This window comes from Hyla sarda, chromosome 2, assembly GCF_029499605.1.
Source record: "Hyla sarda isolate aHylSar1 chromosome 2, aHylSar1.hap1, whole genome shotgun sequence".
NCBI lineage: Eukaryota > Metazoa > Chordata > Amphibia > Anura > Hylidae > Hyla > Hyla sarda.
In genome coordinates this window covers 390,728,968-390,753,316 of record NC_079190.1, presented here as the reverse complement: position 1 = coordinate 390,753,316, position 24,349 = coordinate 390,728,968, and the positions used below count along the sequence as shown (strand labels likewise).

Below are 24,349 nucleotides of genomic sequence, written 5' to 3'. Positions count from 1 at the left end.
TAACGTTGCATGCACTCATTTTTGTCCCGTCAAAAATAACCTTGGAATAACAGATGTTAAAATTTTAAAATTAAAGTTTATGGGTGATTGATGTTCTGTTATGATCCATTTTTGCTACGAAGCATGCTTAGTACAGCATCATAACCAGAAGGGGTTAAAACAGACATAAAAGAACGACTATAACGGTGCATGACTGATTAAATAACGGGTGATAACGGATGGAACATGTCCGTTATTTTGACAGAATGCCTGTTAAAATAACGGACATTGGTCATCCGTTAAGTTCAGTTATTGTATCTATTTTTTCATGACCTGTTTTTGCAGAATAACGGGTGTCAGAAGGCAGGAACATGACGGTAGTGTGAAAGAAGCCTCAAAATGTAAATCTTTAACACTCAGGTATCTTTTAAGGTGTTTTATGAACATTTTAAGTATTCAGGTGTGGCATATATATCCTAATCTCATAAACATAGCTGCTCCAGCATACAGATAGAGCAGGGAGGGGTCTGATAGGTTAATTTTTTGGTGGCCTGAGTGCTGGCCACTTGATACAGTAATGAAACGCATGGATGCAGCTAAGCTAGAATGAAACAGATGGCACTGTAGAAATAGTGGTGGTATGTACATTATACAGGTGGGGAAAAATTAAGTGCTTCTTGAAAAGAAATACTTCCCTTTTAGCCATTGTAACTTGAGGGACCACAAAAAAAGAAACACTTGTAAGGCAAATATATTTTTTATATTTCCGCAGAAATATTTTAATTTTAGAAAACAGTTGTTTTGTATCAAAACAATTGTAAAAACAGTCTTAGTTCTTCTTCTTGTACACAGCATCTAGTGCCTTTTGGGCATTCTTTATTTGTTGCTGTAGCCTGTCCTTTGTGCCCTTGTTAGTGGATTTCCTGAGCATGTCCTTCATGTCAGCAATAGCTGCTCTGTATCCAGCTGAATTATGAAAGACACGAACTGCACGATCTCCAGTAGAGACCAAAAATTTGTTGTTAATATCAAAAGCAAGATCTGAGATCACGTCTCCGTGTACAGATTTGAACTCTTCCTCTATTTCCCCAGTTAGTGCGTTGTACACTGTGATATCACAGACACTGGCTATAGCAACAATACGACCATCAGGAGACAATGCAATACGACAAGGCTCTTTGCTGGACCATTTTCCTGTAAACAGCAAGTAGGGGTCTTGTTGCTTTTTATATTCAACATCTGTATTCCAGAGCTTCCAGGTCCCATCTTTCGAAACAGTTGCCATCCTGCGAAAACAATAAATAAATTTTTACTAAGAAAAAAATAATAACATATTTAACAAATATTGCTAAAATACCTGATAAATGCTTGGGGAAAAAATAAATAGAAATAAACTTAATGGTAAAGTTATTTGACCACTTCAAGACCAAGACTTTTCTATTTTTTTTTTATATCTAATCATCCTGGAACTAATTACTTTTACATTTTTTGGGTTGCCTCCATATCAATCGATGGTACTAGTGGTATTCGCCATGTAAACTACTGCAATGAAATCTCAGCAGTCACAGTGGGAGTGTGGCTCTACATTACAGACCCCTCCCCCTGGTGATCACTGTCAAGGTGACTAAGCTGCCTAACGCACTTGATGAACACCAGGCTGCATTAGGGTAGGGTCACACAAAACTTATTTAATGCTGCAACAAATGAAATATGCTGCATATGCGCTGTGTGTGACTACCGTTAAGGAATAAATACACGAAGTTCAACACACAGGCATAGAATCACGGGCTGGGCAACAGGATGTACTGCTACTGAGTGTGGAAGAGCATTGCTGGTACCACTAGCCCCGAGTTTAGGAATATCCGAAAGGTATATCCTAACAGGCATTATTTACTATATTGGGAAAAAACTTTATACCGTATTTATCGGGGGGTATACCACGCACCGGCCTATAACACGCACCCTCATTTTACCAAGGATATTTGGGTAAAAAAAGTTTTTTACCCAAATATCCATGGTAAAATGAGGGTGCGTGTGTGCGCGTGTAGACCCCGATATACCCCCAGGAAAGGCAGATGGAGAGAGGCCGTCGCTGCCCGCTTCTCTCCCCCTGCCTTTCCTGGGGTCTAGAGTGCTGCTGTCGGCCCTTTTCACCCCCTGGTTATCGGCGCCGCTGCCCGTTCTGTCCCCCTGACTATCGGTGCCGGCGCCGATAGCCAGGGGGAGAGAAGCGGCGCCGACAGCCAGGGGGAGAGAAGGGGCAGCGGCACCCATTGCCGGCGCCGCTGCCCCGTTGCCTCCCCCCATCCCCGGTGGCATAATTACCTGAGTCGGGTCCGCGCTGCTGCAGGCCTCCGTCGTGCGTCCCCAGCGTCGTTGCTATGCACGGCGCGGCGCACTGATGTCATGCGCCGCGCCGTTCAGCGCATAGCAACGACGCCGGGGACGCACGCCGGAGGCCTGCAGCAGCGCGGACCCGACTCAGGTAATTATGCCACCGGGGATGGGGGGAGGCAACAGGGCAGCGGCGCCGGCAATGGGTGCCGCTGCCCCTTCTCTCCCCCTGGCTGTCGGCGCCGCTTCTCTCCCCCTGGCTATCCGATAGCCAGGGGGAGAGAAGGGCCGACAGCAGCGCTCTAGACCCCAGGAAAGGCAGGGGGAGAGAAGCGGGCAGCGACGGCCTCTCTCCCCCTGCCTTTCCTGGGGGTGTATCGGCGTATAACACGCACACAGACTTTAGGCTAAAAATTTTAGCCTAAAAAGTGCGTGTTATACGCCGATAAATACGGTATTCATCATAAAGTTGACATGTTTTTACTTTTGGAAGACATCAGAAGGCTTCAAAGTTCAGCAGCAATTTTCCAATTTTTCACAAAATTTTCTAAATCGGAATTTTTCAGGGACCACTTCAGTTTTGAAGTAGATTTGAAGGGCCTTCATATTAGAAATACCCCATAAATGACCTCATTATAAAAACTGAAAGTATTCAAAATGACATTCAGAAAGTTTGTTAACCCTTTTTACAAGGAGAAAAAGCCCCACAAAATTTGTAACCCAATTTCTCTCGAGTAAGGAAATACCTGATATGCGTTTGGCGGGCGCAGTAGAGGGCTCAGAAGGGAAGGAGCAAAAATGGGATTTTGGAGAGTGAATTTTTCTGAAATGGTTTTTAAGGGGCATGTCACATTTAGGAAGCCCCTATGGTGCCAGAACAGGCAAAAAAAAAAAAAAAAACACATGGCATACTATTTTGGAAACTATACTCCTCAAGGAAAGTAAAAAGGGGGCCAAGTGAGCCTTAACACCCCACAGGTGTTTGACGACTTTTCGTTAAAGTCAGATGTGTAAATGAAAAAAAAAATGTTTTCACTCAAGTGCAGTTTTTTCCCCAAATTTACCATTTTTACAAGGGTTAATGGGAGAAAATGCCCCCCAAAATTTGTAAGCCCATCTCTTCTGAGTATGGAAATACCCCATGTTAGGGCGTAAAATGCTCTGCAGGCGAACTACAATGCTCAGAAGAGAAGAAGGAGTCACATTCGGCTTTTGGAAAGCAAATTTTGCTGAAATGGTTTTTGGGGGGCATGTCGCATTTAGGAAGCCCCTGTGGTGCCAGAACAGCAAAAAAAAATAAAAAAATAAAAACACACATGGCATACTATTTTGGAAACTACACCCCTCAAGTCACGTAACAAGGGGTCCAGTGAGCCTTAACACCCAACAGGTGATTGACGAACTTTTGTTAAAGTTTTGTTAACAATAAAATGCTGGTGTTACCCCAAACTTTTCATTTTCACAAGGAGTAATAGGAGAAAATGCCCCACAACATTTTTAACCCCATTTCTCTTGAGTAAGGAAATACCTCATATGTGGATTTGGAGAGCGAATTTTGCTGAAATGGTTTTTGGGGGCATGTCGCATTTAGGAAGCCCCCATGATGCCAGAACAGTAAGTGAGCATTTACACCCACTGGCGTTTGACAGATCTTTGGAACAGTGGGCTGTGCAAATGAAAAATTACATTTTTCATTTTTACGGACAACTGTTCAAAAAATCTGTCAGACACCTGTGGGGCGTAAATGCTCACTGTACACCTTGTTACATTCCGTGAGGGGTGTAGTTTCCAAAATGGGGTCACATGTGGAGGGGGTCCACTGTTCTGGCACCATGGGGGGCTTTGTAAACACACATAGCCTTCAATTCCAGCCTAATTCTCTCTCAAAAAGCCCAATGGCGCCCCTTCTCTTCTGAGCATTGTAGTTTACCCGCAGAGCACTTTACATCCACATATGGGGTATTTATACACTCAGAAGAAATGGGGTTACAAATTTTGGGGGGCTTTTTTCCTATTACCCCTTGTGAAAATGAAAAATTTGGGGTAACACCAGCATTTCAGGGGGAAAAAACTAATTTTTTATTTTCATGTCTAATGTTAACGATAATTTGTCCAAGACCTGTGGGTTGTTAAGGCTCACTATACCCCTTGTTTAGTTTCGTGAGGGGTGTAGTTTCCAAAATGGGGTCACATGTTTTTTATTTTTTTATTATTGTGTTCATGTCAGATCCGCTGTAACGATCAGCCACCCCTGTGCAAATCACCAATTTAGGCCTCAAATGTACATGGCGCTCTCTCACTCCTGAGCCAAGTAGTTCGTCCGCAGAGCATTTTACGTACACATATGGGGTATTTCCGTACCGTAATTGTATTAGAAATTTTGGCGGTCTTTTTCTCCTTTTACCTCTTGCGAAAGTATGGGCAACACCAGCATGATAGTGTACATTTTTTTTTTTTTTTACATTAACATGCTGATGTAGCCCCCAACTTTACCTTTTCATAAGGGGAAAAAGGAGAAAAATCCCCCCAAAATTTATTAGGCAATTTCTCCCGAGTACGGAAATACCCCATATGTGGCCCTAAACTGTTGCCTTGAAATACGACAGGGCTCTGAAGTGAGAGAGCGCCATGCGCATTTGAGGCCTAAATGAGGAATTTGCAATAGGGGCGGACCCCGATACAAGGATGGGGCTTGTCTCCACCAAAACCCTACAGCAGTGTTTCCCAAACAGGATAGCGCCAGCTGTTGCAAGACTCCCAGCCTGCCAGGACAGTCTATGGCTGTCCGGCAATACTGGGAGTTGTGGTTTTGTAACAGCAGGAGGCTCCATTTAGGAAATACTGCCGTATGAGACGTTTTTCATTTTTATTGGGGGAGGGAGGGGGGGCGGGACGGGGACGTGTAAGGGGGTGTATATGTAGTGTTTTACTTTTTATTATTTGTTAGTGTAGTGTAATGTAGTCTTTTTAGGGTACATTCACACAGGCGGGGTTCCCAGTAAGTTTTCTGCTGGGAGTTTGAGCTGCGACGGAAAATTTGCCACAGCTCAAACTTGTAGAAGGAAACCCACTGTAAACCCGCCCGTGTGAATGTACCCTGTACCCTGTGAATGCACCCCAAACCTTCAGCTGTGGCAAAATGACAACTCCCAGAATGCACTGACAGACCGTACATGCTGGGAGTTGTAGTTTTACAACAGCTGTAGGCACACTGGTGGGGAACCACGGAGTTCGAAAACAGACTCTAGCTCAGTGATTCCAACTCATGTGCCCCCAGCTGTTGCAAAACTACAACTTCCAGCATGTACGGTCTGTCAGTGCATTCTGGGAGTTGTAGTTTTGCAACAGCTGGAGGCGTACAGATTGGAATCACTGAGTTAGGAAACAGACTCTAGCTCAGTGTTTCCCAACCAGTGTGCCTACAGCTGTTGCAAAACTACAATTCCCAGCATGGGTGGTGGTCTCTCTCGGTAAGGGTTCTCCCAGATCACACTGACACTGTGCTGCATCTTACCTACCAGTGCTCTTGGATTTCAGCAGATGGGCGTTTTGCTTTGGCTGGTAGTTAGCCTGATGCACTTTGTCCCTTGCTTGCACTCAGCTGATATTGGCTTGGTGATGCAGCACCGTGTCCAGCATGTGAGTACATGTCTCTCCCGTCTGTGTGTGACCCTAGACTAGTGTTTTAGTGGTACCCTCTATTGTTTTGTCCATATCCAGGTGTATCAGTGCTATTTATCCTTTAGCTAGTATATTTATACAGCATTTTGGCCTGCGATTCATACCTGGCAGGACAGGTTTATTGTGGTTTTCCCTCACTGTCTTCTTTTATATGCCGAGTTGAGATGCCTGTTTGTCCACCTGTACCTGTTCCCATTTTAAAGGTTTTTATGATTGTTTGTGTCTTTTTGTAAACACTTTAATAAAGTTTGTACACTTTTGCATTTATATTATTGTCTTAGTGCTTCTTAATAGGTTATCTATTATTTTGGTATTCACACTTAGACACTTGTATACGATTATACAATACAGTGCCCTTGTATTTTTGGTTTAATTCCCAGCATGGCCAGACAGTCAGGGATGCTGGGCGTGTAGTTCTGCAATATCTGGCCCTTCAGATGTTGCAGAACTACAACTCCCAGCATCCGACTGTCTGGGCATGCTAGAAGTTGTAGTTATGCAACAACTGGGGAAGAACAGTTTGGAGACCACTAAGAAGTCCAGTCCAGGTATGCTGGGAGTTGTAGTTCTGCAACATCTGAAGGGCCAGATATTGCAGAACTACACACCCAGCATCCCTGACTGTCTGGCCATGCTGGGAATTGTACTTTTGCAACATATGGAGGGCTACAGTTTGGAGACCTTCGGCTGTGTGGGCATGCTGGGAGTTGTAGTTTTGCAGCTTTTAGAAGGCCACAGTGAAGGTCACTTACCGCGATCTTCACTGCAGCCTTCTCCACGCCGCACTTTCCGGCTGCACTCCTCCTGCTGCAGCCGCTGCTCCAGGATGCAGACTCTGCCGGTCCGGGTAAGCCAGCCATGCTCCCCCCTCGCCACCCGTGTTCCCCCCCGCTCTGCCCCGACTTCGATCGGTGGGCAGAGCGGGGGAAATGAACTCTAACCCCCCCCACCAATGACCCGATTGGCCCAGATCCCGGCATGGGGGGCGATCGCTCAGCAGTCATCCCGGTCCGATCACGGCCTGGCGTCCTTAAGTGACGGGACGCCCTCCGTCCCCAAGGAGTTAAAAAATGAAATATTATTATAAATGCAATACTACTGTCTGAACTAGACATTCTAAAGACGCACCTGTTGAAGATCTGGCACTCTTAAATTGTCTAGTTTCAATTTATACACAGTTTTTGATTATCTCCCACAGTTTATTCTCACTGGCAGTATGGCTGTACCCAGACAACATTCTGTTTTTACTTTCAGGTATATTACAGGATTATGTTCTGTATACCAGTTGTAAACTTAACACAAAAATAAAGCTTCACTTTCATATTTTGCTCTACATCTTCCTTCATACCCACAAAATAAATAAATACTGACCTGCTGGAATCATTGGAGAATGCAAAGCCACAAACACCGGCTGAATGGCCTTTCAATTCAAATGCCCGGGCTACTTCACGGAACTCTCCTGATTTACCAAAGCAAACCTCCCAAATCTTCACATCTGGTGTGAAACCACAGCTTGCTACAAACCTATGAAGACCAAAACATAGAGAAAACTAAATGATCCTCAACCTAGAAACAACATCATTATTTTCAAAATCCCCTGCATATCCTTATATGAGTAGACACACAGGGCTACCCGGCGGCTCATAGGAAAATACCAACGTACTTCCCGCTGCTCAGAGTGAAATACGCCACATATACGTTATGAGTGACCTAAAAAACATTTCATAGGAGGCCTGGATAAGCGGGCTCAAGTAGCAACAAAAGAAGTTCAATGCTGATACACCTTAGGTTATATATATATAAATATGATTTATATTACATTTATTTGATAAATTCAGACCTGAAAGGATGTTTCCTGTAGGAGACGACATGACTACTTTATAGCCTAAATGGGGCTTTCATATAAAAGCTTATTAGAAAACAGGAGAAAGTATATACAGTAGAATCTCAAATAAATTAACATGATGTATATACATATATGTCCAGGGACAAAACGTAAACTTTTTACAGCTATAGAGATAAAACGACCTTTGTCTTTATTGGGTGGTTGTTTGTCTTGTTATGGATCAATTATTGTTTGTATGAAAGATTAAAAAAAAGGTTATACTGGATATAATACAAGACTTAAGAACTCTTAATCTTTATAGTTGACCCTTTCATGAGTAAATTTGCAAAGAATATGAACTTTAAAATTAGTCAAAAAGTAAACTAATAAATAATGGAAATAGAAATAAGAGGTAATTGTTACCTCCCACATGGAGAAACACAAGCATAGGCATTTGCAACCTGGTTGGTATTGATCGTTGCCAGTACATCACCCTTCAGACTCCAAATAAATATTGTGGTATCATTGGATGCACTCATAATAAACTTCCCTGTACAAGAAAAGTAGTGAGACAAAAACATCAATTACTGGTCATGTTAAAAAAGATAATACTAAAACATTTAGCCTAATTTGGCTAGGAAGACAGTGGCCAGGAATGGGCCTTTATGTCACTTTGCCATTCTTCTTTGGGCAGCCACCATGATGATCTTTTAGAATGAGCAGCACATGTTCTACTTTTTTTTTTCTCACATATGGTCATCAAATATGGCACAAGTATATATAGTAAATTACAAGTATATATTACGACACATAATTTGTCTTGGTTGCTAAGTTGATACTTCCTGCACAACACACCTGTATCTGCTATTCCAATATTAACGACGGTGGCTTTATGGCGCTTTGGGAAGTCTTCCTGAGCAGCAGAGAAGACCGCCACATCGTCTTTCTTTGTCATCTTAAACACTCGGATTGTATCCCCATACGCTAAGTATACAATGAAGGCTCTGAGAAGGAAGAGAAAAACAGATAGTATTGCTTATGTGGTGAACAAGGCTTTGAAGTAATAATAAAATCACCTGGACTCTACAGTACATCTGCTGTAACAGAGTTTCCAGTTTTATGTAACAGATATAACTCAATATAGACACTTAAAATAGTGAAGAACTGATACTTAAAGGATAGTAGAAAGTTAAAGAACATTTCAGTAAAGTAAGTCAGCACAGGCTGAGTGTCAGGTAATCCTGACAGCTATACTGTAAAAAGCGAAAAGGATAAAAATAAAAAGATTTTTCAATAAAGTGTAAAAAAACAAAGCCCTGTTATATCACACACAAAAAAAAAATCCAGAACCTATACATAATAGGTTTTGCCATGTCCGTAATGACTTGCACAATAAAGAGATCCTGCACGGCTTTCAGTTTATCATGTTCATGTAATATCATTTTTGAAAATTCTATAAAAACATGGAGCTCAATGAAAAATAAAAGTTATGCCTGTCAGAACATGGCAACAAAAAAAACAAAACAATATTGGGGGGGGGGGGGGGGTTTGGGAGGATTTTGTTGTAAAAAGTAAAAAAAATAACAAGCTATATAAATTGGGTGTTACCATACTCATACCAAACCACAGAATGAAGATTTTTACCACACAGTGAATGCCATTAAAAAAATGTAAAAAAAATTCCCGAAATTTTCAAATTTTTCACATTATTTTGGAGTTTTTCACAAAAAATGCTGCAAGTATAAACAAATATTTACCACTACCATGAAGAACAATCTAAGAATCACGTTGCTCCGTAAAAGCATTTTATAGTCATTACAACTTAAAGAGACACATGCCAGATTTGCTAAATTAGGCATGGTCATTTAGTTAAAAGCAGGAGGCGTCCTTAAGGGGTTAATAATACTTAGTATTGGTTCTATAGAAATGTTGAAAAAATCCATATAGATGGGAAATAGACAGAATTACATGTTACCTGCCATTAGGACTGAAGCGGACATGTGTAGCATGGTCTAGCTCCACATTAGCTCTCGTACAGTGGTGCTCCCGTTCAAGGAAGTCCTTAGTACTCCATATCCTGACAGTCCTATCGTCCGAACATGTGGCCAAATATTTACCGTTACTACTAAAATCTAAACAGGTAATGTTCCCGCTGTGAGCCTGGAAGAAACAATGAATAAGTTAGTTATTAATATAGTATGGCACATAACAGCACAGCCTGTAAATCAACATAGACTGGGTATTGATACTTTAGGGATGTGGAAAAAAAGTTTCAAAAACACACATTGACCCCTTCCATATTAAAAGTTCACATTAGCTTTATATGGATTGATACATTACTTGATATGATTCACTGTTAGTGGGATCTTAGTATGTGGGGTTTAGATGGACTGTTTCTGTGGGGGGGGTGAGTTGTGGGATGTTTAATTTGTTTGTATGCTTAAAAAACACTTTCTAAATTTCAATAAAAAATCTCATTTAAAAAAAAAATAAATAAAAAGGCACCCACCTTTTCCCATTTTCAATGTAAACATAATAAAAATAAACATATTTGTTATTGGCAAATGCGTAATTGTTCAAACTATTAAATTATAACATTATATATCCAGTTCGGACAATGGCGTTAACGTAAAAAAAAAAATACCAAACCACAGAATTGCGTTTTTTTATAACAGTTTCCCAGAAAAAAAAAATGATGCAAAAAGCGATTAAAAAGTCTGATCAATACCAAAATGGTACCTATACAAACAGCAGATTACGGCACAAAGAATTAGCCCTCACACAGCCAAGTATACGGGAAAAAAATAATGTTCGGCTAAGTTTCCACTTCCAGACAAATAAATAAAAAAACACTCATACGCGTTTGTAGATTGGAAAATAAGAGTTATGGCTGTTATTGGGCGAGGAGGAAAAAAAAACAAGAATGCAAAAACGAAATAAATTATTTTGTGTACCAGATCAAATGGATTGTGCTCCGTTTTAGTCCCTTGGACAAGTATTTTTTTTTTTTTTTTCCCACCCCTGCATTTACACAGCCATGACACAATGCAATACACTGCTGAAATGCTGCAGATTTCAGCAGTCCCTTAGGGACTCCCATTTTCAACTTAATGACTTAGCCCTTTTTTGCAATTCTGACCACTGTCACTTTATGCATTAAAGGAATTTTTATTTGACTATGCTACAGGAGCTGTAAAGTTAGTGTAGTCCATAATATAGTGTCTTATGACTGTTGTCTCAGTTTTTTCGCAGGTTGCAATACGGCCGAGACCTGACTCACTAGTCAGCTGATGACAGGGAGCCTGTCTGCTTCAATGGGTGGAGGGATCAATCTGCAACTAATGCAACAGCTGTAGGCACCCTTATTGAAAACCACAGGTCTTTTGAATGGATGCAGCTCATTTATGTTTCAATGGGTGGGGTGGCTGATGTGTGGAAGGGAGGAAAATGGAATTATGGGATTTGAGATGCTTTTACCTTTTATTCTGATTCCAAAATAGTTTTTTCGTGACATATTCTACTTTAACATAGTGGTACATTTTAGTCCTTACTTGCATCTTTTCTTGGTGAAAAATCCAAAAATTTCTTGAAAATTTAGCATTTTTTCTAACTTTGAAACTCTCTGCGTGTAAAGGAAAATGGACATTCCAAATAAATTATATATTGATTCACATATGCAATATGTCTATTTTATGTTGGCATCATAAAGTTGACAACATGTTTCTACTTTGTGAAGACAGAGGGCTTTAGAGGACATGAGATTAGCAGCAATTTTCTAAATTTTCACAAAAAAATTCTAAATCTGAATTTTTCAGGGGAAGTTAAGCATGAAGAGGATTTGAGGGGTCTTTCTGTGAGAAATACCCCATAAATGACCCCAATATAGAAACTGCATCCCCCACAAAGTATTCAAAATGATGTTCAGAAAGTTTTTTTTAACCCTTTGGTGTTTCACAGGAACAGCAGCAAAGTGGAGGAGGAAAATCTAAATCTCCATTTTTTTTTTACACTAACATATTCATGTAGCCCCATTTTTTTGTTCATTTCTACAATGGGTATAGGGCGAAAAAGCCCCCCAAAATTTGTAGCCCCCTTTCTCCTGAGTATGGAAATATCTCTCATATGTTGACATAAAATGCTCTGCGGGCTTACAACATGGCTCAAGAGGGAAAGAGCAACTGTGGGATTTTGAAAAGCAAATTTTGCGTTCATGGTATTTGGGGGCATGTTGCATTTAGGAAGCCCCATTGGTGCCATAACAGCAAAAATAAACTCCACATGGCATACTATTTGGGAAACTACACCCCTCAAGGAACATAACAAGGGGTACAGGGAGCCTGAACACCTGACAGGTGTTTGACGGGTTTGTGTTGAACTTGGGACGAGAAAATGAAAAATTAGATTTTTAACACTAAAATGACAGTGTTACTCCTAACTTTTCAATTTCACATGGTGTAATAGGAGAAAATGGACCTCAAAATTTTAAGCCCAATTTCTCCTGATTAAGAAAACGCCCCCTATGTGGACGCAAAGTTCTCTACTTAGGTCTACAGGTCTCAGAACAGAAGGAGCACCATTGAACTTTTGGAGATAGAATTTTGCTGGAATTGAAGTCGGGGGCCATGTGCATTTACAAACCTCCCATGGTGCCAGAACAGCAGAAACCCCCCACATGTGACACCATTTTGGAAATCACACCCCTCTAGGAACGTAAAAAAGGGTTACAGTGAGTACTAACACCTCACAGGTTTTTTGAACAGTGGGCCATAAAATTGACAAATTATAGATTTTTAACACTATAATGATAGTGTTAGCTCAAATGTTTTATTTTCACATGGTGTAATAGGAGAAAAGGCCCCCCAAAATTTGTAGTGCAATTTTGCTTGAGAAAGAAAATACCCCATATGTGGATGTTAAGTGGTCTGCGGGCGCACTGCAATGCTCAGAATAGAAGGAGCTCCTTTGGGCTTTTGGAGAGAGAAGTTTGCTGGAATTAAAGTCGGGGGCACTGTGCGTTTACAAAGCCCCCTTTCTGCAAGAACAGCAGTAACCCCATTTTGGAAACTAAACCACTCAAGGGTTACAGTGAGTACTTACACCTCACAGGGTTTTTGAACAGTGGGTCGTAAAAGTGAAAATTTCATTTTTAACACTGAAATGCTAGTATTAACCCAAAGTAGTAATAGAAAAAAAGCTCCACAAAATTTGTAGCAGAATTCCTCCAGAGTAAGAAAATACCCCATATATAGTATAGTAAAGCACTATGCGGGTGCAAAACAGGGCTTAGGAGTGAGACAGCACCAATGAGATTTGAGGCCTAAAGTGATGCTTCGCACTGCAATGGTTGAGGTTCTGACATAAAATATAATAAAAAATAAAAAAACAGCAAGTGACTACAATTTGGAAACTACACCCCTAAAGGAAGGTAGCAGTTGGTGGTAAAATGAAAATTTTTATTTTTTACACAAAAATTCCAATGTTACTCAATTTTTTACTAGGGGTAATGGGAGAAATTGGGTTAAATATTTTGGAGGGCTTCTTCCCCTGACTATGGAAATACATGCACATATGGGGTAACGTGCTGGTCGGGCGCACAACAAGGCTCAGAAGTCATAGAGGTCACTTTGTATTTGTGACCTATGGCATATCAGTAGCTGACGGTTACATACATTCCGAGGAAAATACTAAAATGAAACACCCACATGTGACACCATTACAGAAAGTACCCACCCTGAGGAATGGGTATAGGGGTAAAGAGGACATTTTTAACGTACAGGTGTTTCCTAAATTTATTTTCCAGGAATGGATGAAGGGTAGCTTTTGAAAATTGCAATTTTCAACCTATGCTCTGCTTCATCTTTCTGGGACGAACTAACATGTGACTCCGAATTGTCGCCTGGAAATACGACAGAGCTCAGCGAGAACTCTTCACATCTGAGGCCGATGTTTCTTACGGACCTAACAGTTACATATGAAAATGATGGGTTGAAAATTGCAATTTTAATACTGATATGCCAATTATTTCCCAGAATGATGACCCAGAGTACAGCCAAAAGTAAAAATGATGTCACCCCAAACCCTATGCTCTGAATCATCATACTGGGAATGTGATGTGTGTGGCTGTCCCTATTCTTAGCAGGGGTATTGGAAAGAGGTATTTTTTTATTATTATTTTTTTTTTGGGGGGGGGGGGGGCTGGTTGGGTTAAACATTTTGAAGACAATGTACTCTGGACTGGTAGGTTGGAGTCGAATTCTGGGGAATTAAAATTTGGGAAATGGATTAAAAATGTAGTGCTCCACGAAAGTGTGACACCCCCTGAAGCAATCCTTAATGCAGAGGCCCAGATGATCGGGGCAAGTGTCACACTGAGTGGTGGTATCCTTCCGAATCCCCCCCCCCCTCTTGCGACACACTGCATTTTTTCTGGCATTGTCCCTTCTTTCCACTGTGGGGGGATCTCACCTGGAAAGTGTTGGCATGGAACGATCCGGGCGCATGCCATTCCAGAGGTGCTCTGACCCACTCTTTGGTAGTCACCAAAGATGAGGGCCTCTTGGAACTGCAGGTATGTCCCTGTGTTGCCAGTGTACTGGGACAGTACAAAAGCATTGTACATGGCAACCTGTACCATGTAGACCGCAACTTTTTTGTACCATGCCCGTGTTTTCCGCACGGCATTATATGGCTTGAGGACTTGATCAGACAAATCAACTCCCCCATATACAGATTGTCGTCCAGAATACAATCAGGCATGAGGACCGGTCCCTCGGTACCTCGCACAGGGACAGGGGTGCTGCCGTTCCCATAAATTGTGGTCAGGATAATGACATTCCTCTTATCCTTATACCTAAACAGCAACATGTTTTCATGGGTAAGGGCACAAGACTCACCCCGGGGTATAGGAGTCTGGAGGGGATGGGTCTGAAGGTCTCTGATTCTTCCGGACTGTCCCAGAAGCGAGCGTGGATCTGGCGGCGAGGGATGTGAAGAGAGGGATACTAGTATAAAAGTTATCCACATAAAAGGTGGTAACCTTTAACTAGCAATGGGTGCAAAAGGCCCCAAACGATTTTCCCGCTAACACCCAGAGAGGGGGAACATTCTGGGGGTTCAAAACGGGAATCTCGTCCCTCATACACCATAAACTTGCAGGAATCACAGGCTCATGGTCCGCTGGCTGAGTCCAGACAAGTTGACCGTTACCAGTAAACTTGGCTGGGGGATTTGACTAGTATTAGCGCCAGGGGGACTCATACCAGCATGGGGCACAGCGTCAGGAGCAGAGGTTTGCGGTCCCGCATGGTGGCATCTCAATCACCTTGGTGGCTGAAGATGATGAGGAGGTCGAGGAATAAATAAGGAAGCTGGGTTCTTCCTCGTCATCACTGGCACTTTCAGTATGGCATATGCCTCCTCCACTGAAAATGCCCTGTGGGCCTTTCCCTACTCTAATGGGGGGGGGGGGGGGGAGGGATGCATGTGGAGGAAAACTTTATTAGTGTGTGTGCTGTGGTGCGATACTTCCTACCCTAACCCGCCCTAACCTAATACCTAACCTGCTGTAATAAAAATCTAAAATAAAACTAAAAAAAAGGAAAAAATTTTTGTTTAAAAAAAATATATTTTTCTTTTACTCCTAACAACTGTCCCTGCCTAACTAAAGCTGTCCCTGCAATCTAATGTGCCAAGGGGCACATAAAGGGTGCCAGGGGGCACTTCTCTTTCACTGAGGGGGGGAGAAGCAGCACAGGGCTCCGTTCTGCTCAACACCTGGAACAAAATGGTACAGAGCAGAGCGGAGCAACGAGCTCCTCCCTCTCCTCCCCATACTGCTGTGATTGGTCTGAACAACCCGGAATCGTCGCACATCGCCAGTCTGAATTGACCGTTATGGGGGGGGGGGGGGGGGGGGGGAAGAGTCCCTCTCGACGATGTGCCGGGATGCCTGCTGAATGATTTCAGCAGGCATCCCAGTCCGCAGGGCGTACAGGGAATGGGGATGCAAGGCGTACTCATATGCCCTGCGTCCCCAAGATGTGTCTGATCGCAAGGGGTCCAATTGCTGGGACCCCCGCAATGTCCTGCACGGTGACCCACTCTCCTGGTGCGCGTAGCGATTTCCGCTCCATGCAAGGAGACTGTCGTCCCCCGGATGAAGCAGGGGACAACACGCCCCCTCCATGTATCTCTATGGGAGAGATGGAGATACGGCAATAATGTATCTCTGCCTCTCCCATAGAGGTACATGGAGGGGGCCTGTCGGCCACCACTTCCTGCGGTGGCTGACACAGCTCCTTCCCTACAGAAAGTCAGGGCGCCGTGCAGGAGATCCCAGCAGTCGGACCCCCCGCAATCAGACCCTTATCCCTCAAGGCTTTTAACATTTTAAAAGGTCCAATTTCCGACTTTTTTCGATGTTTGCCAAATTTGCAAAATGACTAGAAAAGTAGAAGTGGCCTTCAAAGATGACATCTTTCGAGGGAGATTTTAAAATACAATAGGTTTAAAAATAAATACAATGCTAATGTCAATTGTATGTTTTTTTTTTTTGCCACATTATTTTGCTGGAAACAGAACAACAGTATACTAATATTTTAACAGATTAATATCAACTTTATAAGAGAAGGCTTTTTTTCCTGGAATTCTGAAAAATATCCTGTAAATTTGTTCATGTTAACAAGTGAATGTGTTTTTATTTTATTTAAAATAAAACATTAAGTAAATGTTTATACAAGTATTTATAGAGTAAGAGGAGCCCTTCACCTACATAGAAGGAAATAAAGGAGAGAATTATTTATAAGGATACCTTGAGAGCAGCTGCCAGTAGTGGGTGGGAGAAGGTGTGTGCCTGTGTTTTTTCTTTGCGTGGCCTCGGTTGTTTCTGTTTCTTTGTTGGCTGCTTCTCTGGGACTGCGTGACCATTTGCTTTCTCAGCTAAGTATGCAAAAAAAATAATTTGTGGAAATTGTAAATATATATGTCATTTTTCCAGAAAGAAAAAACATTTATAAAAATAAGTAGTTATTGTTAGGCTGGATTCTCATGTAACATTTGACAATTTTTTATGCAAACAAACTGTCAATGACTGAACTGGTGAACAACTGTTCACCATTAAAGAAGTACTGCAGTGTAAGGGTGCGTTCCCACCTGGCGTATTTGCTGCTGCGTATTTTCCTACCCATTGACTTCCAAGGGAAATAAAATACACAGCAAAATAAGCCAGGTGGGAACGTACCCCAAGACAGCTTATCTCCTATTTACAGGATAGAGGAAAGGTTTCTGATCACAGGGGGTCCAACCGCTGGGACCCCTCGCTATCTCCTGCCTGGCGCCCAGCTCTCTTTGTGCGCAAAGTGGTCTCCACTCCATGCAAGGAGACTAGGGCTGGGTGATATACCGGTTCATACCGAATACCGAAATTTTTGGGCGGCACGATATGAATTTTTCCCCATACCGCAATACCGGTTTGGCCCCTCCCCCTTGGGAATGAATTATCAGCCCAGTGCAGCGCTGTCCCCACATCAGGGAACTAATTATATGTGACCCGCCAGCGCTGTTCTGCTCCCCCCCCACCAAATCATGTTACCCGCCAGCGCTGTTCTGCTCCCCCCACCAAATCATGTTACCTGCGAGCGGTGTTCTGCTCCCCCCAATTAATTATCAGCCAAGCGGGGTACTACTCACATGTGTCACCCGCAAGCACTGCCCTCCTCCTCTTTGTTGGGGGCCGCTGGCGATGGAACTCTATACTGTACGCCAGTGGTCTCCAACCTGCGGACCTCCAGTTGTTGCAAAACTACAACTCCCAGTATGCTCGGACAGCCAACGGCTGTCCGGGCATGCTGGGAGTTGTAGTTTTGCAACAGCTGGAGGTCTGCAGGTTGGAGGCCACTGCTGTACGCTGTATCCCTATGCCCGGGCTGCAAAAGATAAAGAAAATAAACTTTAACTTACCTACGTCGGCCTTACACTGGGGACGGGAACGTCGGACAGCCGTCAGCCTATCACCGGCCGCAGCGATGTCCCGCCCCGGCCATTGATAGGCTGAGCCCACTGTCATGTAAAGAGCTATGGCCGGCTTCTTACATGACAGTGCGTTTAACCTATCACTGGGTTAAACTGCGTTTAACCTATCTCAAACCTGCGGACCTCCAGCTGTTGCAAAACTACAGCTCCCAGCATGCCCGGACAGCCGTTGGCTGTCCGAGCATGCTGGGAGTTGTAGTTTTGCAACAACTGGAGGTCCGCAGGTTGGAGAACACTAGCGTACAGTATAGAGTTCCATCGCCAGCGACCCCCAACAAAGAGAAGGAGGGCAGTGCTTGCGGGTGACACATGTGAGTAGTACCCCGCTGGGCTGATAATTAATTGGGGGGAGCAGAACAGCGCTGGCGGGTAACATGATTTTGGGGGGGGGGGGGAGCAGAACAGCGCTGGTGGGTAACATGATTCGGTGGGGGGAGCAGAACAGCGATTGCAGGCTATATGATTTTAGTGGGGGGTGGTGTTGAAAGAAATACCGTTATATACCGTGGAACCGCCATAAGTTACAAAAATACCGTGATACACATATTTGGTCATACCGCCCAGCTCTAAAGGAGACTATGGACGCCCACACAAAGTGGTGGTCAACACGCCCCCTCCATATATCTCTATGGGAGAGCGGGAGACACATGAACACTGTATCCTGGGCTCTCCCATAGAGATGCATGGAGGGTTTGTGCGGTGATCACAGCTCCGTGCATGGGAGAGTCGGCGCCCCGGGCAAGAGATCGCAGGGAGTCCCAGCGGTCGGGCCCTCCCTACCCCCCGCAATCAGACAAACTAGGTTATAAGTTGTCTTACATTGCAGATCCCCTTTAACTGAACGGTTTATCTGTTTTTTTGTAAAAGTGCTAAAGCAAATATTTCCCATCTCTGAAAGAAATTAATAGGATTGTATAATAAAAATAACAATATGCACGATCCCTTAAGCTGGTTTAAAATAACAATCACCACAATACGCTGTACAATGATTGTTATCACTCACATCGTTCCCCAGGGGCGCACAATGGCTTTCATAATGTAATGTGGCGCACAATGGCTTTCATGTAATATGGATGTATTTTTGTGTCTGGATTACCGCTGGGAGTTCCATCCTGAGCATCGTCTTGTGACCGACTCACAGCTAACAGTATTAGTCCTCAAGCCCCCAGCCAGGCTGTACTTGTGGCCAATATTCCAAGGCAAAAAACGTGCCCGTATTAAGAGCCTTCTACACAGAAGGGGGGGAAGGCCGGCCTTAAAGTGTACCTGTCATTAAATAAACTTTTCTAAACTAACTCAGGCTATGTTCCCTAACTACAACTACCCCCCCCCCCTTAAATCGGGGGTCAGCCGCAGTGACTGGGAGCAAGGTAAATAGCCAAGTTGCCTGATTGACAGGCAGGGAGCAGCAATCACGTGTCCCGGCTGCAGTCTGAGATTTCGGACTCATGCCAGGCCAGCATGAGTCAGAAATCAATAAGAGACTAGTGGCCGGGACATGTAGGGAGACCCCTAGTGGTTGGTTTTCAAAAATGAAGATAAACATGGAAATATATATATATATATATATATATTTTTTTTTTTTTTTAATAACATACATTTATAAACTCGTTAGTAATAGCTTCCTTTGCAACATATAAAAACTTTTTTTCATGACAGGTACTCTAAGAAAACGCTTTCAGGGCCCAATTAGAAGCTCTATTAACCAGCATAGAGAGGTGACTTGCTGTTGAGGACTTCATGTGCTGTGTAAGCCTTGTGTAAAGATGCCTGCGAAAGCCCTTTGCAGAGATGACCCCCATTTTTTTTGCAGAGATGACCCATTATTTGCATATCTGAGCTATTGCTTAGCGATCAGATGGTGTCCCTAAGTGGTTGGCCAGACTTACGCAATCGTCCAGTCGGTCATCCACAACACTTTTCGGTCAGGTTGCGGGGAGAGAATGTTCTAATACACTGATTCCCAACCTGGCCCTGACCAGGTGTTTCAAAAAATTACAACTACCAACTGGAGGCGGGCAAGGCATGCTGGGAGTTGTAGTTTTGCAACATCTGGACAGCCAGGAGAGTATGTCTGGACAAATCCTTCAGATTGCAACCTATTTCTAGGAGTAAGATGGTAGTAGCACATATTCTATATGAACTGTGTATTTTCGATCGTGCATTAGTTGCATTACAAGTAATGTGCGGTGCGGACAGGATCATGAAACATGAATGGACGCTGTTCTATTACTGCCCCTCTATACCCGCACATACTGCTATCACACTCACCGCCCGTCTCCAGCTCGCTGCCCTCCTTCCCCTTTCTGCCCCATAGCGCCAGCAGCACGACTATTCCCCCCAGCACCACAGTCACCGCCACCAGCGCCACCACCTCCATGTCCGCCGAGCACTCACTGAGCCACGTAACATCACGGGAACGCGCAGGCTTTTTTTTTTCTCTGTCTCTCTCACTATAACTTTATTGTTCAACAGAGACAGTAACAGAAGAATCCCGTAATCAGCCGCCGCCACGCACTGAACGTTCCCACGAAAGAGGAAGACATGGAGGCGCTATTGTCTCTGGATGTCATTGCCCCTGGCACGTGACACGTTCCAGGCCCCAGAAAGCCCCGCAATTTACACAGACCTGCGGCTGCTTGATGAGCCGAGGGAGTGTGCGTTATTTTTCCCTGAGTAAAATAAGGCTGTGTTCACACGTATTTGTGGGTGTATTTTTAGCCTGCGTATTACTTTAACCCTTTAAGGACCAGGCCCATTTTGGCCTTAACCCCTTAAGGACGCAGGGTTTTTCAGTTTTTGCACTTTTGTTTTTTCCTCCCTACCTTTTAAAAATCATAACCCTTTAAATTTTCCACCTAAAAATCCATATTATGGTTTATTTTTTGCGTCACCAATTCTACTTTGAAGGAACATTAGTCATTTCACCCAAAAATTCATGGCGAAACGGGAAAAAAAATAATTGTGTGACAAAATCGAAGATAAAATGCCATTTTGTAACTTTTGGGGGCTTCCGTTTCTACGCAGTGCATATTACGGTAAAAATGACACCTTATCATTATTCTGTAGGTCCATACGATTATAATGATACCCTACTTATATAGGTTTGATTTTGTTGTACTTCTGGAAAAAATCATAACTACATGCAGGAAAATTAATACGTTTAAAATTGTCATCTTCTGACCCGTATAACTTTTTTATTTTTCTGTGTATGGGGCGATATAAGGGCTCATTTTTTGCGCCGTGATCTGAAGTTTTTAACGGTACCATTTTTGCATTGATAAGACTTATTGATCGCTTTTTATTCATTTTTTCATGATATAAAAAGTGACCAAAAATGCACTATTTTGGACTTTGGAATCTTTTTGCGCGTACGCCATTGACCGTGCGGTTTAATGAATGATATATTTTTATAATTCGGACATTTCCGCACGCGGTGATACCATATATGTTTATTTTTATTTACACTGTGTTTTTTTTTTTTATGGGAAAAGGGGGGTCATTTAAACTTTTAATGGGGGAGGGGTTAAATGATCTTTACTCACTTTTTTTTGCAGTGTTATAGCTCCCATAGGGACCTATAATACTGCACACACTGATCTTTCACATTGATCACTGGTTTCTCATAAGAAACCAGTGATCGATGATTCTGCCGCTTGACTGCTCATGCCTGGATCTCAGGCACTGAGCAGTCATTCGGCGATCGGACAGCGAGGAGGCAGGTAGGGACCCTCTGGCTGTCCTGTAAGCTGTTCAGGATGCTGCGATTTCGCCGCGGCTATCCCGAACAGCCCACTGAGCTAACTGGCAGTTTTTACTTTCACTTTTAGCCGCGTGGCTCAGCTTTGAGCGCACGCGCTATTTGCGGCCGGGTCCCGGCTTCACTATGAAGCCGGGCCCACCGTGATATGATGCGGGGTCACCGTGGGACCCCACGTTATATCACGGGAGCGGGACCAAGGATGTACTCATACGTCCTTGGTCCTTAAGGGGTTAAAAAACACTCCCCCACAGCCCTCGTTAACCATTTCATTAAGATAAAAAAAAATCCAGTTAATCCGTCGTAATACATCGAATCCGCCATAATCCTCTGCATACACGGATCTGAAACGAGAAGAAAAAAAAACACAAAAAAATGGGTTAGGACATTTTTTGCGCTCTCCGCAGGGGAGAGCGCCCATAATGCAATGTCTGCCCAAACAGGTAGCCTCCAATTGGTGCAAAACTACAACTCCCAGCATGCCCAGACAGCCTTTGGCTGTCTGGGCATGCTGGGAGTTGTAGTTTAGCAACAGCTGGAGTCTCCCTGTCTGGGTAGACACTGGCAGAAGGGTCTGTTCACATTATCCAAAACGGACAATGTTAACAGAGCTTCAGACTTACTAACCTGGATCCAGTCTGTAGCTCCACCCCCTAATGACGTCATCGCTAGAGGGCGGAGCTACACGGGGACTTCTCCATCTTCTGTATACACTATATACAGCTATCTATAGATAGCTGTATATAGTGTATACCGCCCAAAGGGTTAACCTACAGTGTCCAGCAGTGTAAGTTAAAGGGGTACTCCGGTGAAAACCTTTTTTCTTTTAAATCAACTGGTGGCAGAAAGTTAAACATATTTGTAAATAACTTCTGTTAAAAAATCTTAATCCTTCCAGTACTTATTAGCTGATGAATGCTACAGAGGAAATTCCTTTCTTTTTGGAACACTGACGACATCACGAGCACAGTGCTCTCTGCTGACATCTCTGTCCTTTTTAGCAACCATGCATAGCAGATGCATAGCTGATGTATGCTAAGGGCAGCATGGTGGCTCAGTGGATAGCACTGCTGCCTTGCAGTGCTGGGGACTTGGGTTCAAATCCCACTAAGGACAACAATAAATAAGGAGTTATAATTATTATAACGTCAGCAGAGAGAACTGTGCTCGTGATGTCATCATAGAGCATTCCAAAAAGAAAAGAATTTCCTCTGTAGTCTTCAGCAGCTAATAAGTACAGGAAGGATTAAGATTTTTTTAATAGAAGTAATTTACAAATATGTTTAACTTTCTGCCACCAGTTGATTTAAAAGAAAAAAGGTTTTCACCGGAGTACCCCTTTAACTCTTTCCTTGCTGGGCTGGCTTAGCAGCACAGCTCGGCAAGAGGTTAAGTGAGCCAGCAATGTGAATACGGTATACACATTGCAGGCTCACTGTAAGTTCTTGCTGGGCATCAGCTTTTCACCCGGCTCTGTAGCCTTGAGAACAGCTGATCCCGACAGTCACTTCAGGAGGATCGCAGCGGGTGTCAGGAGGAGTGACATCTGCTGTGATCTGTCCCTTACTGCAGGTACTACTACTCCCAACATGGAGCACACTCTGCTCCATGCTGGAAGCTGTAGTACCTGCATTAATAGACAGATCGCAGCGAGTGTAACTCCTGACACCCACTGTGATCCTCCTGTATAATGTATAGATACGGGCGGCTGCTCTTCTATGGTCCCCTGCACTGACGTGTATATATACACATATTCCTATTTCCCACAGAGTTGTGATTGGCTGGAAAATATGAATAGGTGTATATAAACGGCAGTGCAGGGGACCATAGAAGAGCGGCCGCTGCATCTATACATTATATAGGAGGATCGCAATGGACCCGGCGATCTTTCAATTAGTACAGGTACTACTACTCCTATCATGGAACAGTGTGTTCCATGCTGGGAGTAGTAGCACTACCTAAAAAAATGTTTAAAAAAAAGTTAAAACACACACACACTACATTTTTATTATTGTCGGCTACATTTTATGTGCCCTACATAAGTCCCACATAAATTGATCCCTGTTTAAAAATTAATAAAATTTTTCTTATAAAAAAGATAAATTTCGTTAAATATAATTTTTTCCATCACTACTGTATCTTTTTTATTATTACTTTTTAATGGTACCCTACTAAATTTTAATAAAAAAAGTATCTCCATCACTTTTTTGGATCGCTAAAGTCCAAAAGAGAATAAAAACCGCCTGAAAAAATGCCAAAGTTAAAACCCACATGGCGTTTTTCTTGCCGGTTTTTTTCACTCCCATAGACTTCTATGGGAGAAAAATGCCGAGATTTTCCCGAAAAAACTTCAAAGTCTCGACAAGAGGTCGTTTTTTAAAAACTGCCAAGGAGCCCAAAAACGCCAAAAGGATTAAAAAAATGCCAAACTGAAAAACACCAAGTGGATTTGACATTTTGCAGTTTACTATTCACTTGCAGCTAACATCTGGCCACAGTGTTTTTTCACAAAAAAACGCCATGAGGCAGAATGGGCGTTTTTATTGGCGTTTTTGTCAAAAACAAACAAGTGGAAACCTAGCCTAAAGATCTGATTCTGTATTGTCAGTAACACACAGTGTTTGCTCTCTCAGCGAAAAGTCCCAGAAATACCTGTCTTGAGCAATGGCTGCCGATCACAGGGCTGGCTGGCTGGCTGCTGATAGGGTGGATGCCACCATGTGATTCAGGGTGATCCCTCC

General features: G+C 43.1%; 1 protein-coding gene across 1 annotated transcript; it reads right to left on the bottom strand.

Annotated features, from left to right (window-relative positions):
* Nucleotides 1-731: 731 nt before the first annotated feature.
* Nucleotides 732-20,248, bottom strand: TBL2 (transducin beta like 2). The gene is made up of 7 exons (XM_056558640.1): nucleotides 20,120-20,248; nucleotides 16,629-16,756; nucleotides 9,795-9,979; nucleotides 8,675-8,823; nucleotides 8,243-8,369; nucleotides 7,366-7,518; nucleotides 732-1,265 (listed from the first exon to the last, which is right to left on the bottom strand). The coding sequence occupies exons 1-7, from the start codon at nucleotides 20,226-20,228 to the stop codon at nucleotides 809-811; spliced, it is 1,308 nt and encodes a 435-aa protein (XP_056414615.1). The 5' UTR covers nucleotides 20,229-20,248; the 3' UTR covers nucleotides 732-808.
* Nucleotides 20,249-24,349: the final 4,101 nt, after the last annotated feature.

Bases quoted from the DNA above. Each gene is read 5' to 3' on its own strand.
- TBL2 (XM_056558640.1), bottom strand. From the start codon at position 20,228: ATGGAGGTGGTGGCGCTGGTGGCGGTGACTGTGGTGCTGGGGGGAATA. The intron at 9,980-16,628 runs GTATCCTTATAA...TGTTTCTTCCAG, and splicing joins TACTGGCAGCTGCTCTCAAG to GCTCACAGCGGGAACATTAC. The intron at 8,824-9,794 runs GTAACATGTAAT...CTTCCTTCTCAG, and splicing joins CGCTTCAGTCCTAATGGCAG to AGCCTTCATTGTATACTTAG.